At 37.8% G+C, this 19,325-nt stretch overlaps 2 protein-coding genes across 2 annotated transcripts; both read right to left on the bottom strand.

The window, feature by feature from the left end:
* Nucleotides 1-2,303: 2,303 nt before the first annotated feature.
* Nucleotides 2,304-4,679, bottom strand: LOC134369354 (protocadherin beta-5). The gene has a single exon (XM_063085764.1). It carries the CDS (start codon nt 4,677-4,679, stop codon nt 2,304-2,306), a length of 2,376 nt encoding a protein of 791 aa, XP_062941834.1.
* A 9,875-nt stretch (nt 4,680-14,554) lies between these two features.
* LOC134369507 (protocadherin beta-4) lies at nt 14,555-16,942 on the bottom strand. The gene has a single exon (XM_063085974.1). The coding sequence runs from the start codon at nt 16,940-16,942 to the stop codon at nt 14,555-14,557; it is 2,388 nt and encodes a 795-aa protein (XP_062942044.1).
* Nucleotides 16,943-19,325: the final 2,383 nt, after the last annotated feature.

The raw sequence follows: 19,325 nt of genomic DNA, 5'->3' as shown, positions 1-19,325 counted from the left end.
TTAAAGGTAAAGATGTATTTATACAACAGAATACTATAGAGTAGTGTAGATGAATGAACTGCATTAACATGAATAAATCCAATACCATAATGATTGAAAAAAGCAAGCCTACAGTTGATCCATATTATATGAATTGTTTTCTATAAATTGAAGACAGACCCCCCAAAATCCCCTTAACATATTATTTAGGAACATATGCACATCTGTTGCAACTATAAAGAAGAACAAGGATTAAGAATCCAACTGGCATAAGATTTCTTATAAAAAATTGTGAACCCAAAATTGATATATTAATGATTTAAAATTTCCAAGCAAGAATTCTATATCTGGTCAAATCATCAATCAAGTATGAGGGAAAACTAAGTGAATTTTCAGACATGCAGAGTCACAGAAAGGTTTTTTTGTGTGCACCCTCTTTCTGGAAGCCACTTGAGGATATACTGTAGCAAAGGGAGGGAATTAAAAAAGAAAGAAAGAGATAAGGGATCTATCAAACAGTGGACTCAACCAGAAGAGATATGAAGACAAGATGACAGTTTTGTACAAACAGACATCATTTAATCCAGATGAAGCAGAAAAACAGAGGGCCTGAGATTAGGAAATATGGGAAGCTGAATTATTGAGATTTTGAAAATATGGTAAAGCCAACTGATGGGGTCTAAAATGATGAACCTATTTGATCTTGATTTTAGAAACATTCTGTTCTCAATGGCTCAGGAAGCAAAACATTGAATCCAAAGAGCAGGAAAGATAGTCCTTATTAATAAGCAACATGACTTTGCAATGAACAATATTTTGAGAAAGAGATTCAGCCCCTGACAACCAGGAACTGTCCTGGCACTCATAAGTAAGCCATAATCTGTTGAACATAAACAATTTCATGAAACACCAACATCAGAAAACACCACTGTCACCCTGATGTAACTACAATGACTTCATGCTTGAGCAAAGACAAAAACAAGAACATTTTCCAAACAACAACAAAATGTTGAAAGAGCCCCCTTTTCTTTGCTAATATGAGTGAACATTGTTACTTTACCAATGACAGATTTAATCTCACTTTGTTCTTTCTACTTCTTAAACAAAACTTATTAAGATAGTCAATCAGAGAATTACCCCCATTTCCTGAAAACATTTAATACAGAGCTAACCCCGAAACCACCCAACACAAGCCCAGATTCTATGACTTCTTTGTAAGACCTTGTTACTAAGGTGACCCATGGTTACCTATTATGTGAGTTCTCCCTTATTTGCAACAAGTCAACAAACCCAATGTTCTGGTGCAAAAAGAAACAGTGTGTTCTTGGTGATTTGGGGTTGCAAAGTATTGATAATTTATACAGTCATAAAAAGTAAATTTTCCATATTTTTTTTCAGGTTCCTAAAACATCTATAGACACAACAATTTTTAGCTATGGCTATAAAGAAGGTGTAAAGAAAAAGCTGTGGTTATAAAAATGTAAAAGTAGAAGTTCAACTGAGAGAGGTTGGACAGTGAAAGAGAAAAACAGGTAAGAAAGAAAATTAAGAATGTTATTCTTTTCTTTCATACATACAAAAAAATTCAAATGATACTATTATTAATGGAACAATAAATAAAAGTACCTCAAAATGGTGATATAGCATTGTGTGAAATTTGGATAACTGAAGAAGTTTTAAGTGTGCTAGGTACTCCACAATCATAACAGGACATTAACTGTCTAAACTTTATGAAAAGTCACTGTATTAGTTTTCTAGGGCTCCCATAACAAATACCACAGACTGGGTGGCTTAAATAACATGAATTTATTTCCTCATAGTTTTAGAGGCTAAAAGTCCAAGATTAAGGTGTTGGCAGGGTTGGTTTCATTTGGAGGCCTCTTTCCTTGGCTTGTGGATGGCCATCTCCCTTCAGTATCTTTAGATGATCATCTCTCTGTGTGCACCTGTCCGGTCTCTCTCTGTATACTAACCTCTTCTTGTAAGGACACCAGTCATATTGGATTAAGGCCTTCCTTAATGACTCATTTGCAATTTGCTGTATATTACCCATTCTGTTTCATTACACTGTATGTATATACCAGCAAGAAGAGCAGAAATCTCAGGAGAATCAACAGCATGCATGGACTTGGAATGACATTATGTAAATAAATGCCACGAAGTAAAACTGAGTTTGCCAAAATTGGACAAGATAAAGTTCAACGGACAAATCCATCGAAAAAGGGAAATCAAAGCCATTAACTGAAGGTGGAATTTTTCTCCACGACACTCTCAAACTCTATATCTGGATAAACGGCAGAAAATATTGCATCATAATCAGAACTCTAATTGAATCCAAAGCTATTCCGGAAGGTAATGTTTTCTTCTATTTGTTCGCCAGTGCCCAGGGGTGGGAGGCTGGGGATAACCGGCTTCAGGAACTTGAACTCATTTGTCCCGGAACCTCCCATCAGACACACCTCATACTGGTAGCTCTGGGACAGGGTCCCCGTACCGCTGACGTCCACCAGGTGGCCCGGAAAGCGGCCACCAGGCACCGAGCAGCGACCCTCCGAGGCCGCCCTGCGCCTCCTGCACAGCCGCACCGCCACCAACAGGAGCACCGAGAACAGGAAGAGCGAGGTGACCGAGGCCAGCGCGATGACCAAGTAGACGGTGAGCGAGTCGGCCTGCGCCCGTTCCGGCGCCGCTTCCGGCAGCGGCAGGTAGGGCTGGGAGAAGCCGTCCACCAGCAGCACGTGCAGCGTGACGGTGGCCGACAGCGGCGGCTCGCCATTGTCCTTGACCAGCACCAGCAGTCTGTGCCTGGCCGCGTCGCGCTCGCTCAGCAGCCGGACCGTGCGCACCTCGCCGTTGTGCGCCCACACGCCGAACAGCCCGGGCTCCGTGGCCTTGAGCAGCTGGTACGACAGCCAGGCGTTCTGGCCCGAGTCGCCGTCCACCGCCACCACCTTGGTCACCAGGGAGCCCGCCTCGGCCTGCCTGGGCAGCAGCTCGGTGCAGGGCGCAGAGCCGTTCTGCAGCGGGTACAGCACGAAGGGCGCGTTGTCGTTGTCGTCCACCAGCACCACGCGCACCAGCGCGTCGCTGCTCAGCGCGGGGGAGCCTCTGTCTGCCGCGCCCACGCGGAACTCGAACGCCCGCAGGGCCTCGTAGTCCAGCGACCGCAGGGCGAACAGGTGTCCGCTGTCCGCGTTGATGGACACCAGGGAGGCGAGGGCCAGGTGCGGGTCGTGGGTCGGCAGCAGCGAGTAGGTGACCTGGGCGTTGGTGCCCGAGTCTCTGTCTGTGGCGCTGACGCTGCCGATGTGCAGGGCGGGGCTGTTGTTCTCGCGGACGAACAGGGTGTAGGAGCTTTGTGTGAAGGCGGGGGCGTTGTCGTTGACGTCGGAGACCTGCACGGTTATGCTGTGCTCGGTTTTGAGCCTGGGCGTCCCCAAGTCGGTGACGGTGATGGTGATGTTGTACTCGGCTCTGACCTCTCTGTCCAGTGGCCTCTGTGTCATCAGGGTATAAAAGTTCTTGAATGTGGGTTTCAAGAGGAAGGGAAGGTCTTCCTGGATGGAGCAAACCATCTTTCCGTTGTCCCCAGAATCTGGGTCAGAAACACTGAACGCTGCGACTACACTTTCTGGGGAATTTTCTAGGGTGGAGCTGGTGAGAGTCGACATGGTCAGTTCAGGGGCGTTGTCATTCACATCCACCACCTCTACAGCTACAGTGCATTTTCCTGAAAGGCCTCCGCCGTCTGTTACAACAATTTCCACGTTATAATATCGAGTTGCCTCGAAATCCAATGCCCTTTTCAGACGAATTTCTCCTGTTATTTCGTCTATTACAAATGGTTGGGTAACTTCGTCGCCTTGGAATAGAGCGTAAGTCACACTGCCATACGTCCCTGCATCTAAATCTCGGGCGGAAACAGCGACGACTAAGGAGTTAAGGGGGCTGTTCTCGGGAACCTGTACTTCATAGAGCGACTGTAAAAATTTAGGAGCGTTATCATTGATGTCCACGACTTCAATGCGTACTGTGATGGTTCCGGACCTGGGCGGGGCCCCGCCATCCAGCGCCGAGAGGGTTAAACTGAGCTCGGGCTGCTCCTCCCGGTCCAACCCTTTGTCCAACACCAGCTCTGGGTATTTTCTACCATCTGCGCGATTATGAGTAACAACATGAAAATAGGAGTTGGGGCTGATTGTGTAGTTCTGGACAGTGTTGCTACCTATGTCAAAGTCCTGAGCTATTTTCAGAGGAAATACAGTCCCTGGCTGGACGCTCTCTGGGATTTTTAGGAGCATTTCCTTTTCCAGGAACTCTGGGGAATGGTCATTTATATCTGCGAGCTGCAGATCAGCTTGAAAAAACTGCACTGGGTTTTCCAGTAATAGTTGGAAATGCAATATACAGGGTTCTGTGGCCCCGCACAGCACCTCCCGGTCTAGTTTTTCATATAGAAGCAAATTGCCGGTCTTTATATCGAGCTGCAGGAGCTGTTTGTTTCCTTTGTAATGGATTCGCGCGCGCCGAGAGGCCAGTTCCCCTACCCTGAGCCCTAGGTCTTTTGCCAGGTTGGCCACTAAGTAGCCACTTTCTGTTTCTTCTGGCATGGAATACCTAATTGTCTCAGAGCCAGCCTCCCACAAAAGCAACAGTATAGGAAGAAAGATAACTTGCCTTTTCTGTAGCGTTTTCTCCATTATTCAGACCCTGTTCCAGAAGGTGCAGTTTCTTCAACTTGTATGTAATCCACCTAGATGATGTGGTTAAATAACCTTGAATTCTATCTTTCTGGCTGACTTGCACTGGAACGATGCCCTCTCTGAAGATTGCTCCACTAGATCTTACCTAAAATGCTTCCTTCTTTTAGGGAGCATTCAGAGTCCGGATTCACAGCTTAATGGCATGCAGATTACCAGCAGAGTCCATTACTCACACTCTTAGCCTGCAGCGCCACCAGGCGTCCTTATTTGTTATTGCACATATATTTGCCATTTTATTCCAAATTCTGACCCTGGTGTGTATCAATATCATTTTAGGTCACAGAAGCGCTCTCGGTTGTATCCAGCTCTTAGTTATTGGAAGTTCTAAATACAAGTTTGATGAGTTAATTTTCAGTGAAGAAAATACTTTTCAGAACGAACTAGAATGCTATGTTAGTCTTCTCCATAGAAGTACCTTTTGAAGACAACAAAGAATCTTTCGTGCGTTTCTCATTTAATCATATTCAAGAAATAAGTGATACTGTATATCTACAAAACATTAAAATTTTACAAAAATTGTTCTTATTTTGAAGTTTAACACACAGAAAAGGGCACAAATCATAATTGTACAACTCAATGAATTCTCACAAAGTAAACGCACTCCAATAAGCAGAGCCTAGATTTAAAAGAAAATATTACCAAAACCTAAGAAGTCCCCTCTTGCCATTTTCTGATCAGAACATTCTCCCCAAAAGATAAGCACTATCCTGACTTCTACTGTCATGGTTTTTTAAAGCTTTTTTTGAACTTTTATACAAGTTTTGTTATGGAATATTACTCTCTTGTGTCTGGATTTTTTTCACTCACAGTGTAATTATAAAACTGATCTGTGCCATATCATTTAAACTTGTGTTATTATTATTGCTTTACATTATTCCATTATATAAATATATGATGATTTGTTTATCTATTTTCCAGTTGATAAACATTGGGCTTTTTCCAGTTTTGAGCTATTTTGAGTAGTGCTGCTACATTCTTGTACATTTTTTGATGACCATATGTATGTTGAATATTTTCATAGTTCGACTGCTGTGCATTAAGGTGTACACATATATTTATCTTTAGCAGATGTTGTGAAACAGTTTTCAAAAGTAGTTGTATTAATACCAGCAAAGTATGGGAGTTCCGGTTGCTCCATATCCTTGCCAACATTTGGTATTGTCTCTTCAATTTTAACCACTCTAGTGAGTATGCAGTGATATTATATCGTAATGTTAATTAACATTTCCCTGATGATTAATTAAATTGAGCCATTTTCATACGTTTATTGGCCATCAGGACACTTTCTTGTGAAGTGCTTATTCAAGTCCTTTATACATTTTTCTATTTGGAGCATTTGCCTGTTTGCTAATCGATCCTTGTAGAAGTTTCTTATATGTTCTGGGTATAAGTCCTTTTTCAGACACATTTATTCCAAATATCTTTTTACTACTCTGTGGCTTGTATTTTAACTCTATTATGGTGTCTTTGATCACCAAAACTTCTTAACTTTAATTTAGTCTAATTTCTCAATATTTTAATTTTTGGTTGGCACTTTTTCTGTTTTGTTTAAATCTTTGCATACTCCAAGATCATGGAAATATTTTTGTATAATGTCTTTTGAAAGATTACTTACTTTTCTTTTCACATTTAGAGCTATAAGAAACTTGCAAATGAATGAGGTTAGAGTCAAAATTTTTTAATATAAATATCCAAATGCCTTTGCAGCCTCCCCACTGGCATCAGCAAACGAAGATACATTCCCCATTGTTTCTTTTTTTTTTTCATTCCCCATTGTTTCTGAAGTGTCATCTTTGTCATAAATCAGGTGACTACAGTTCTACTCAAAACTGTTTATTCCATTTTTCTTTGTTTATCCTGCAATACCATATTGTCTTAATTACTATAGCTTTATAATAGGTTTTGTTATCTGAGAGGTAAGTCCTCTGGTTTTTAAAATAGACTGTGTTTTTTAGAGCAGTTTTAGGTTCACAGTAAAAATGATCAGACAGTACAGAAATTTCCCATATACCCAATGACCCCACACGTGCATAGCCTCCCCCATAAACAACATCCCCACCAGAATGGTACATTTGTTCCAATTTATGAACTTACACTGACACATCATTATCACCCAGAGCCCATAGTTTATATTAGGGTTCACTCTTGGTGTTGTACATTCTGTAAGTTTGGACAAATTTATAATGATATGTATTCATCTTTATAGCATCATACAGACTAGTTTCACTGCCCAAAAAATCTTCCTGTGCTCCCTGTACCTCCCTTCCCCAGAACCCCTGACAACCAGTGATCTTTTTACTGTCTCCACAGTGTTGCCTTTTTCAGAATACCATATAGTCAGAATCATACAGTATGTAGCCTTTTCAGATCGGCTTCTTTCACTTAGTAATATGCATTTAAATTTTCTTCATGTCTTTTCATGAGTTGGTAGCTTATTTCTTCATAGTGCTCCATTGTCTGGATGTACCACAGTTTATGTATCCATTCACCTACTGAAGGACATCTTGGTTTGCTTTCAAGTTTTGGCAATTATGAATAAAGCTGCTATAAACATCTCTATGCAAGTTTTTGTGTGAACATACATTTTCAGTTTTTTAGATAAATACAAAGGTGCATGATTGCTGAATCAATGGTAAGAGTATGTTCAGTTTTCTAGGAAACTGCCAAACTGTTTTTCCAAAGTGGCTGTAAGATTTTTCATTCCCATCAGCAATGAATGAGAGTTCCTGTTGCTCCACATCCTTACCAGCATTTGGTGTTGTCAGTGCTCTAGAGATTGACCATTCTAATACATGTGTAGTGGTATCTCATTGTTACTTTAATTTGCATTTCCCTGATGACATATAATGTGGAGCATCATTTGTATGCTTTTTTTTTTTTTTTTTTTTTTCCCATCTGTATGTCTTCTTCAGTGAGGTATCTGTTAAGGTCTTTGGCCCAGCTTTTAATTGGGTTGTATGTTTTCTTACTGTTCGGTTTGAAAAGCTCTTTGTATATTTTAGGTAACAGTCCTTTATCAGATATGTCTTTTGCAAATATTTTCTCCCAGTCTGTGGATTGTCTTTTCATTGTCTTAATACTGTCTTTTGCAGAGCAGAAATTTTAAATTTTAATGAAGTCCAACTTATCAATTCTTTCTTCTATGGCTCATGCCTTTGGTATGGTATCTTCAGTTTTATTATTTTTCTTCAAGATTGCTTTGGTTATTACTGTCCATTTGTAGTTCCATATAAACTCTATATTTGGCTAGTCAATTTTCACAATGAAATCTACTGAAATTTTATTTAGGATTTTATTGAATCTATAGATTAATTGGGGGAGAACCGAGGTATTTCCAGCACTAGGCCTTGTAACTAGTGAACATTTTATATCCATCTGTTTATTTAGATTTTTATTTCTCAATAATGTTTTATAGTTTTCAGTGTAAAAGTCTTATAAATATTCTGTTAGATTTGTTCCTAGGTATTTAAATTTTTGGAACTAAATATATTGTAAATTATATTTAAATTTTTCACTTTTTGTTGCTATGTAGAAATACAACTCATATGTGCATGTTGACCTAATATTCAGTGGCCATACTAACTTCATTAATTATAATAGATTTTAAATTCTTTATGACTTTCTATTTATACAATCATGTATTTTTTTAAAGATATTTTTATTTCTTTCCTACCAATAATTATACCTGTTCCATTGGTTAGGACCTATAATAAAATACTGAAATAACATAGTAAAGGCAGGCATCCTTGTCTCGTTCTTGATCCCCAGGGTAAAGTTCTCAATAATTTTCCAATAATTATGTTTACTGTAGGGTTTTTAAGATGCTCTGAATGTTCCCTTCCATTTTTAGTTTGCTAACAATTTTGCCATTAATGTGTGTTGAATTTTACCAAATGACTTTTTCTGTATCCACTGAGATACTCACATGATTTTTCTCCTTTTTCTGTTAATACAGTGAATTACATTGATCAATTTTCAAATATTACAATGCATTTGCCTTCCTAAAATAAGACCCATTTTCTCAGTTTATCATTTCCCTTTTATACTTCTCTGAATTTTATTTGCTATTTTTAAAAAATTTCCATCTTTGTTTATAAGAGATTGGTTTGTAATTTTCCTTTCTTATAATATCCTACTCAGGTTTGGATGTTATAAACTATTCAGATTATGCTGGCACCCAAATGATTTGAGAAATGTTTCCTATTTTTCTACTCTCTAAAAAGTCTGTATAAATTTGTGTTAATTCTTACATAAATATTTGGAAGAATTCATTACTGTGAATTGAGGTGAAAAGGTTTATAATAACATCTTTAATTTATTTGATAGGACTAATCAGATTTTCTATTCTTGTTTCAGTTTGGGGAAATTGTGTTTTTAAAAGATGTTTTCTATTTTGTATAAATTGTCAAATTTATTGTAACAAAGTTGTTCATAATATTCCATTTTTATTTTTTAAAATGTTTGTAGTATTGTTAGTGATGTTCCTTTTTTCATTCCTGATATTGGAAGTTGGTGTTTTATTTCTTTTTTTCTGGATTAGTCTAAGAGTTTGAAATTTTATTAATCATTATGAAGAACCAATGTTCAGCTTTACTTTACTCTCATATATTTGTCATCTATTTTATTTATTTCTGCTTATGTGTGTATGTTAATTTTCTTCCTTTTTTATTTGCATTTGATTGCTGTTCTTTGTATAACTTTTGAAATGAAAGCTTAGATTACTGATTTTTAGTCTTTCTTTTCTACTATGTGCATTTAAAGTTTTAAATTTCTTTCTAAGTTCTGTTTTGATATGTCAGATCTTAATTTTTACCCAGTTCAAAATATTTGGAAATTTCTGTTGTTATTTCTTCTCTGACTCATGGGTTATATTATGTAATTTTAAAGCTTTGGGGGATTTTTGTTATTTTTTTATTTCTGGCTTAATTCCACTATGATCAAAGAGCATTCCAATTCTTTTAACAATTTTTTTAGGCATGTTTTATGACCCAGAATAGGGACAATTTTGATATATTCCATATGCATGTAAAAAGAACGAGTATGCTCCAGTGTGCCATGTATGTCAATTTACTTGAGTATGATGTTTGTTTTGTTCAAATCTTATTATGTGTGTGTATGTTTTGTCTTCTTATCCTATCAGGAATTGAGAGAGTTGTATTAAGTCTCCCAATGTGACTGTAGTTTTTCGTTTTTCATTTGCTTTCTGTCAAGTTCACTTTATATATTTTGTTATCAGTGGTGATATATTTAGTCTTAGAACTAACACATTTCTGGTAGATTTACCTCTTCACCATTACGAAATATCTTTCTTTTTCTACAGTAGCATATCTTTCTTTAAAGTCTCCTTTGTCTTCTGTGAGTATAGCTACACTATATTTATTTTGGCTACTGTTTGTATTATACACCTTATTCCATTTTTTAACTTTCAATCTTTCTGTTATCACACACACATTTATTTGATAGCATATAACTGAGTTTTTCTTAAATCTACTCTGACAATTTTGGTTGTTTGAGTGGGTTATTTAACCCAATTATAATTAATATAATGTGATACCTTTCCATTTATATTTGCCATCTAATTATTTTTCTATTTGTACATGAAGTTTCTTTCTTCTTTTGTACTATTCAAATATATGTTATTTCTTTAATTTTTCCTTTCATTTATTTTTATTCTTTTAGTGTTTAGCCAAGAAATTACACCATGTATCTTTGATCTACAAGAGTCTGACAAGCTATTAATTTTACTACTTCCGTAATAATGCTTAGAGCTCTTTCACTCTGTATGTCCCTCTTCTTTTTATGTTATCATTGCTATAATTTAAATTCGACATCTATTTTAAATCCTTTAAGAAACTATTATTGCCTTGTATAATCAGTACTCAATCAATATCCATTTATATTTTCCCTTTCTGTTGCTCTTCATTTCTTGCTGCAATTCTGTGACTCCTTTAAGACTTTTCCTTTTGCCTAATGAATGTCACTAAAAGTATTTATTTTAGTGCAGGTGTGACTGTGATTAATTCTCTGTTTTTGCTCATCTGAAAACTTCATTTATTTTTGAAGAATTTGTTTGCTGGTAATAGAATTCTGGTCTGGTAGTAATTTTCTTTCAGGACTTTCAAGACATCATTCCTTTGTCTTTTGGTTTTATGATTTATGTTAAAAAGTCAGCTCTTCATTTTATTGATGCTCCTTTAAAAGTAATGTGTCTTTTTTTTTTACGTGGTTGCTTTTTAAGATTTTCTCTTTGACTTTAGGCTTGAGCAGGTTTCCTATGATATGCCAAAGTGTGCTTTGTTTTTTGTTAATCCTGATAGGGTTTCACTGAGCATCTCAAAGGATTAAGGATTCTCACCAATTTTGGAAACTTCTTACTCACTATTCTTCAAAGATTGCTTATTTCCCATTTGTATTCTCTCATCCTTATAATCATAATAATCCTTATAATCTTATCTTATAATCATGCATATGATTACAATGATATGTATGTTTGAGTTTTTCATTATGTCCCACATCATTAATGTTCTTTACTTTTCATTATTTTGTTCTCTCTGCCTCTATTTGGATATTTTATATTGACCTGTCCAGCATCCATTCATCCTGTATTCCTTTAATTATGACATTAAACTATTTTAAATAGTTTTAATTTCAGATATTATACTCTTTTAGTTCTAGAAGTAATTTCCACTTTTAAATTTCAATTGTCTGGTGAAATTCTCTTTTTGTTTATTTTCTCGTTTGTTACTTGTTTTTAACATATTAGTCACATTTATTTTAACATCATTGTCAATTAATTCTAATATCTGGATCATCTGTGAGTTCATTTATGTTCTCCATTTCTTCTCTTGCTTTTATTTATGTCATCCAGTTTTACATGTGTATACCTCATAATTTTTTATTGAATGAGAAATATTTATGTAAAAAGCTGTCCAGAGAGTAAACTATCTTTGTTTGTTTGTTTGTTTGATAGAGTCCTGCTTTAAAAATCACCTTAATCCAAACAGGTACTGTGCTTAGTCAGGGTTCTTTGATTTCCTGATAAACACGTGGTCCTCCAGAATTTTCAGTTGGGAACTTGGTATATTCTCCACAGCCCCTTCCTGTGGCAGGTCCCAAATTCTAATCTTTGTACAGCAAGACTATTAAAACTTCACTCTATTTCTCAGGAATTTTTCACTTAGGTTTTTAGTCTTCTTCTCTGGGCTGCCACAAGTTTGGCAAGAGTCCTGAGGGGGAAAATCGGCCATGAGCTTCAATCCTCCAGTCTGCCTAAGGCTATTGGAGTTACTTTAGGTCCCTGGAAAGAACCTTTTGTTTGTTCTCAGACTTAGCAAATTTCCTCAGGGTAAAACGGACTGTAGGAGTCAGTTCCCAACCCCAGGGATTTTCCTTCTCAGGAGCATTAGCCCATTCAGTTCTGATCATACCACCTGCTTTCTTTTGCTTCAAACAGCTAACTTCTGAATTTTAACCAGTTTTTATAGTTATTTAATGGTGCTAAATAATTCATATAACCTCGAAGTAGAATTCCACCAAATATATGCATAACTTTTAACCTCAGATTATTTAAAAATTTGTAAATTTTGATAGTAAAGGAAGAGGGAATCTTAAAGTGACATGGGCTACAATGCCTTCAGAAGAATTTCTGCCCTCATAACAGCATGTGTTAGACTCACTATATGCTATGCCTAAAAACAGCAGCAAAAGAATTGTAAAAGATGCACATACAAGTATAATAGAAGTATTGGGAAAAATAAAATAGAAGCATTTGTTGAAATGAGTGTTATTATCAAGATCTTTGGCCTCCATTCTCTATTTTTGCTCTGTAGCAATAGAACTGGCCTATTTTCATAAAGTATACATGTTGTAGAAGTTATTTGTATCATTTTCATTATTAAATTCTAATAACTGAATTTTAAAATGTTGATCTATCCTGTGCCAAATTCTGGTGGTGGTTCCTAGCTAGTAAGGAGTCATCCATGCTTTATGAATACACACAGGGATAAGGTGGATTCTGGGTGTTTATTTAGCCCATTTCATCTAAGTGATTATACAAATTGGACTTTCCTGGCATAAATTTAAAAAGTGAACTTGAATTTTCATGTTGTTAAAACATATTGGTGAAAACTTCAGCCAGATTTCTTACTTGTCATCATACATAAAAGCTCTTTCATTTAAATAGCTAGTGAGAAATGATCATTAAAGTTGACTACCATACTTATGTCTTATATATTAGATTGCATTTAATTCTGTTCTCACTTTTATCTCTTTCTCACTTCAATTTTTATGTTGAATGAAGGCTAAAAATTATGTTTCAAGAATTACTTAAACAGTCACTAATTTTTAAAATTTCATTATATTCTTAGGAAAAAAAAATATAATTAAGGGAAAAGCATAAGTACTTAAACTCCAGTAGAATAATACGTGAGATTTAAATATAAATATGTTAGATTTTAAAGAAAGCTCTTCAATTGCTCATATTCTGCCAAAAGCTCAATGAAGGTGTCTTATAGTTATAGCCATATAAATTTAACTAGTTAGAAATCACATAGTCAGCTTACTTGGCTTGCTGAACACAACATAAAACAATTATAGTTCATATAAATTCATTATCACTCCAATCTATTCAGGGACAAATAACATTTCATACAGATGCAACTTCAGCATGATTGAAAATGAAATTAACTCGAAATGACTGAAGGTTACATTAAAGAGCAAAATGAAAGATAATTAAACATCAGAAAGAAATTATTTTGCTGATAGACTGTTTATATCTTCAAAATAACATAAAGTGAAAAATCTGAGATCAGCTGATAATAAGACTTACACAAAATAGCCAAGATTCAGAAGAAATTTCCTGACTCTTTTGAAAGGTGGGGAGAAGGAGCAGGAAGACCAAAGGAAATGCACACATTAAACTACACTTGGACTTCTATTTGCAGGGCCAAAGGAAGGACAAGAGACATATGAGGCCCTCAAAAGTCTTGAATTCTTTGGAGGAATTTAGGGCTTATTTTAGGTTCTGAGATTATTTTTTAAAGGATTATATCAAGCAGTGATTTAACAGTTTTATTTATTGAAGGGGATAGAAAATTGTGAGATTTTCTCTTTAGCATTTATAAATGAGAGTTCTTTTAAACAATTTTAATATTAGTATTTATGGAACACTTAAAATGTGTTAGGTAAGTAGCAATCAAATAAATAAGATAATCTTTATCATATATGATGCACACAACAAGAATAGGGTCACAATTTAAGTGTATTAATATTTTAATAAACTGCACGTTTATATACAAATTGAGAGAAAAAAGTATGTTAAATTTTATGCTCATGGCTATTCGGGGGGCTTAGTCTGGTAGTATAGTCACCAAAAAGGCCAAGATAACTACAAAGAATTTTGAACATTCTGGCTTTGCAAAGATAAAGTTAAATGGCAAAAACAGGTGCCAAAAATATACAGAAATTCAAGATTTCATGAAAACTTGAAAGTGTTTCACTAAGAAGACAATTTTAAAAGCTCATTAAAATAAAATTTCTTTTCATACTGCTTGAGTAATTGATACTTAGAGAAAGATTAATCATCAAGAGAAAGACAAATAAGGAGAAAATACATACTCAATATCTGGTATAACTAAAAATGCTAAATGCATTAATACCAATAAAAAAGGAACAAATTTAGCACTATCAGACACATGCATAGGATTGGAATAGTGGTCTGAATATTTACATAACAATACCACTTCTTAAAAGAAAAGCATTTCAATGATAAGTTGCCAAAATTAATGAGAGATTCACTGAACCAAATACAACACTTAATTGAAAACAAAGCGATTGCTACAGTTGGGATTATCCTTAGCTTCTCTCCCAGTGTCTTGAACCAAGAGGTTGGGGAATATTGGCTTCGGGAATTTGAACTCACCAGTCCCAGAGTGTCCCTTCAGACACACCTCATACTGGTAGCTCTGGGACAGGGTCCCCGTACCGCTGACGTCCACCAGGTGGCCCGGAAAGCGGCCCCCAGGCACCGAGCAGCGGCCCTCCGAGGCCGCCCTGCGCCTCCTGCACAGCCGCACCGCCACCAACAGGAGCACCGAGAACAGGAAGAGCGAGGTGACCGAGGCCAGCGCGATGACCAAGTAGACGGTGAGCGAGTCGGCCTGCGCCCGCTCCGGCGCCGCTTCCGGCAGCGGCAGGTAGGGCTGGGAGAAGCCGTCCACCAGCAGCACGTGCAGCGTGACGGTGGCCGACAGCGGCGGCTCGCCATTGTCCTTGACCAGCACCAGCAGTCTGTGCCTGGCCGCGTCGCGCTCGCTCAGCAGCCGGGCCGTGCGCACCTCGCCGTTGTGCGCCCACACGCCGAACAGCCCGGGCTCCGTGGCCTTGAGCAGCTGGTACGACAGCCAGGCGTTCTGGCCCGAGTCGCCGTCCACCGCCACCACCTTGGTCACCAGGGAGCCCGCCTCGGCCTGCCTGGGCAGCAGCTCGGTGCAGGGCGCAGAGCCGTTCTGCAGCGGGTACAGCACGAAGGGCGCGTTGTCGTTGTCGTCCACCAGCACCACGCGCACCAGCGCGTCGCTGCTCAGCGCGGGGGAGCCTCTGTCTGCCGCGCCCACGCGGAACTCGAACGCCCGCAGGGCCTCGTAGTCCAGCGACCGCAGGGCGAACAGGTGTCCGCTGTCCGCGTTGATGGACACCAGGGAGGCGAGGGCCAGGTGCGGGTCGTGGGTCGGCAGCAGCGAGTAGGTGACCTGGGCGTTGGTGCCCGAGTCTCTGTCTGTGGCGCTGACGCTGCCGATGTGCAGGGCGGGGCTGTTGTTCTCGCGGACGAACAGGGTGTAGGAGCTTTGTGTGAAGGCAGGGGCGTTGTCGTTGACGTCGGACACCTGCACGGTTATGCTGTGCTCGGTTTTGAGCCTGGGCGTCCCCAAGTCGGTGACGGTGATGGTGATGTTGTACTCAGCTTGGCTTTCTCTGTCCAGCGCTCCTTCTGTTACCAGGGTGTAGAAATTCTTGAAAGTTGGGTTTAGAATGAATGGCAGGTTGTCTGGAATAGAGCAAGACATCTTTCCATTGTCTCCGGAATCTCTATCTCGAATTCTGAAGATGGAGACCACAGTCTCAGGAGCGTTTTCTGGGATGGAGCTGGTGAGGGAAGATAAGGTAAGTTCGGGGGCGTTGTCGTTCACATCCACCACCTCTATGATTACAGCGCCTTTCCCAGAAAGGCCTCCTCCATCTGTAGCCTCAATTTCCATGTGATAAGATTTAATTTTTTCGAAATCCAGTTTCTTTTTCAGTCGGATTTCTCCTGTGGCCTCATTTATTGAGAAAGTTTGTTTGATTTCATCTGATGCTTGGAACAAGCCATAGGAAACACTCCCGAAGTTTCCAGCATCGACATCCCTAGCTAAGACACTAAGTATTGGAGAGTCTATGGGGCAGTTTTCCAAAACCTGCACCTCATATGAGGTGTGCACAAACTCAGGAGCATTGTCATTGACGTCCATTATCAGGATTCGAACCATGACCATGCCAGACCTAGGTGGAGACCCACCATCCAGCGCCATTAGCGTTAAGCTGAACTCAGCCTGCTCCTCTCGATCCAGTGCTTTGTCCTGCACCAAATCTGGGTATTTCTTGCCCTCACTATGATTTCGAGTGAGAATGTGAAAATGAGAATTGGGGCTGATTGTATAGTGCTGAAGACCATTGCTGCCCACATCCAAATCCTGAGCTGATATCAATGGAAATAGAGTCCCTGGCTGGCTGTTTTCTGGTATTTTCAAGAGCATTTCACTATCAGGGAATACTGGAGAGTGGTCATTTATGTCCTGGATTGATAATTCTCCTTGAAAAAATTGCACTGGCATTTCCAGGAACACTTGGAAGTGCAGTACACACGGTTCAATAGGGCCACATAGCTCTTCCCGGTCTAGTTTCTCCCTCAAAAGCAAATTTCCAGTCTGACGCTCCAGCAGTAAATGCTGCTTGTCATCATCAGACACCACCCGAGCCGACCGGGCAGCCAGTTCCCCAGTTCCCAGGCCCAGATCCTTGGTGAGATGGGCTACAAAGGAGCCGCTCTCTGTTTCCTCCAGCACAGAATAACGAATAGGCTCGGGGTAAACCTGAGACAAGAACACTGTCAAAATAAAGGCCATTACTTGCCTGTTTTGATGAATTCTCTCTAGCTTCTCCATGTTGGAGTCCGGATGCTGACATCCAATCTCTTCAGCAACCACAAAAAGACTTCAGATATTCAATTCTAATATTTTGCTTGGAAAATGGTGACAAAGTTGTTTTTAATCTGAAATTCGTTTAGTATATCGCCGGCCGCCCAAACTCATTGGTAACCCCGTACTGCTTGCAAAGCTTCTTGCGTGTGCTTTTGATTCCTTCTCGCAATACAAAATAATACGCGATCTTTTTAGGGCTCTTTATTCACAATCTTAGCCTGCAGCGCCACCCTGCGTCTTGATTGAGAAATAAATATTTCCAAGTCAAAGCATATTTTCGAAGTTTCCAAATAAAAGCCGTTTTAAATAGTGCATAGAATTTCTACAAACTTTGTTATTCCATTAGATTGCATAATTTATAAGGTTATTCCATTTCAGTACATGACTAGAATAATCGTGAGCACAAAGCAAGAAGATATTTCAGTCTCCCCACATCCTTATCAGTGGAACTTCAAACAACTCCATTTCTCCTTTGCATAATCTAACCAGGGAAGATAAGTTCTTATAAAACTTGAATTCAACGTGTAATAGTTATATCTGTTTATTTCCAAGAATGTGAGGACTTTATGATGATGCTAAAGTTTAAGATGTTCTGTACCGCATGATCTAAAGGGAGCTACTTTTCAAACGATAGGTTCTATTTTCTTACGCTGCTGTGCAAATAGTAATACAGTTACAGAAAGAAGTATCTTGTTAAGTCATTTACAGTATGAACCCACATTAAATCTAGAAAGAAGGCAAATAGTATTAAAAATCACAGATTCTTAGAACTGAAGAGGAAATGAAAGGGGTTTTACAGATAGGAAACAAGCTCAGAAGGTGACAGGACTTGTTACTGTAGTTGGCTATTATTAAGATAGTATCAAGACAAAAATCAAGTGATTTAGTAAAAACATAGGATTTTCTTAAAGTCCTTAAGCTGAACTTATTTAGCTAGATAGTTGTAATCTATATTTTATGATGAGTTTGTCTGTTACTACATTCACCCTTTGTATACCAGGTGTTATATTTCTTGACCAGCTGATTTTGTGGAAAACAAGAAGTACTGATTTAAATCATTTTGATCTGTGAGAAAAGGGTGCCTTAGGTCTTGTCTACTCATACACGGTAGAGGGAAGAGACTTATGTATAAAATGGACTCCACCAGTGTGTAGCTGTTGTGGTGACCCTGATATAGTAAGAAAGATCTGGTACCACTGAGACACCAGTTTATTGGTCACAATTAGTATATTGAATGGACTACCACTTATCTTGTTACATATAGGATTTCCTCCCTTTAAATATCATTTTATTCCATTTAATTATCTAATTATTTTAATTAATTGTAATTTATAATTCATATTAAATGAATTATTTTTAAAATGTCAGTAATCTCAGATTCTGATAGTGATAGAAAGTATTAGTAAAAATTATTTTTGAAAGAAGCATGGATTATAGTGGCCATTCAATAAATGCCAGTTGAATAAATAAATTAAACCACTCAAATGATTATGTTTCTACCTAAAGAAGCATATTATTTACAGATCATATTTAGCCACAAACATGTCTGAAACTGAACACAGAATTCTGAGGATGAGAATATAATACATGCTAAGCACTATTTAATTAAATTTACTCTTATTCTATTTCTATTAATTTCTCTATATTATATATATCAATGGCAGTAATAATAATAACACCTTAGAATTTTCTTTCACATTTAAGGTAAATCTGAGAAGATACAATATGCAAGAACATTAAATGAAAAATAATTTTAAATATATACTGAAAAGAATTGAAAGGAAGAATATTATTTTAGATGTAAATGGAAAAGAAATTTTCTGGGAAAAACAAGGATAAAGTTGTTCCTAATATAGTAACCAGGTTCTAGTTGGAGTCAAGTTAAAGCATTCAGAACAAAATTTAAACTGTATTTTGTTTCTTTATTCTTACATGTTGACATAGAAAATGTTGAGAATCAGCTCTTTTCAGTTTCTTTTGCAATCCAAGAGAAAATAAAATCTAAATAATATTAACATTTATATGTGACAAATATTATTCCAAGCACTTTACATATATAAACTCATTTTATCCCCCAAACAACCCTATGATATGGGCACTCATATTAGCCATATTTTATAGATGAAGAAATTGAGGCACAGAGAGTTTAACTAATCTGCCCCAAATCACATACCAGGTGAAATGGCAGAGCCAGAATTTGAACTGTTATAGTGTAGCTCCAGAATCCATCATCTTATATGACTAAGTGGAATTGGAGAGGTGAACAACTTTTAAGATAATTTAGATCTAAAATGTCAGCCTTGCCTTGGGTACATAGATATCATAGGTGAAATATACTTATATTTAA

This window comes from Cynocephalus volans, chromosome 2 (genome assembly GCF_027409185.1).
Source record: "Cynocephalus volans isolate mCynVol1 chromosome 2, mCynVol1.pri, whole genome shotgun sequence".
NCBI classification, from domain to species: Eukaryota; Metazoa; Chordata; class Mammalia; order Dermoptera; family Cynocephalidae; genus Cynocephalus; species Cynocephalus volans.
Note: the sequence above shows the minus strand (reverse complement) of the source record. Positions and strands in the feature narration are given on the sequence as shown.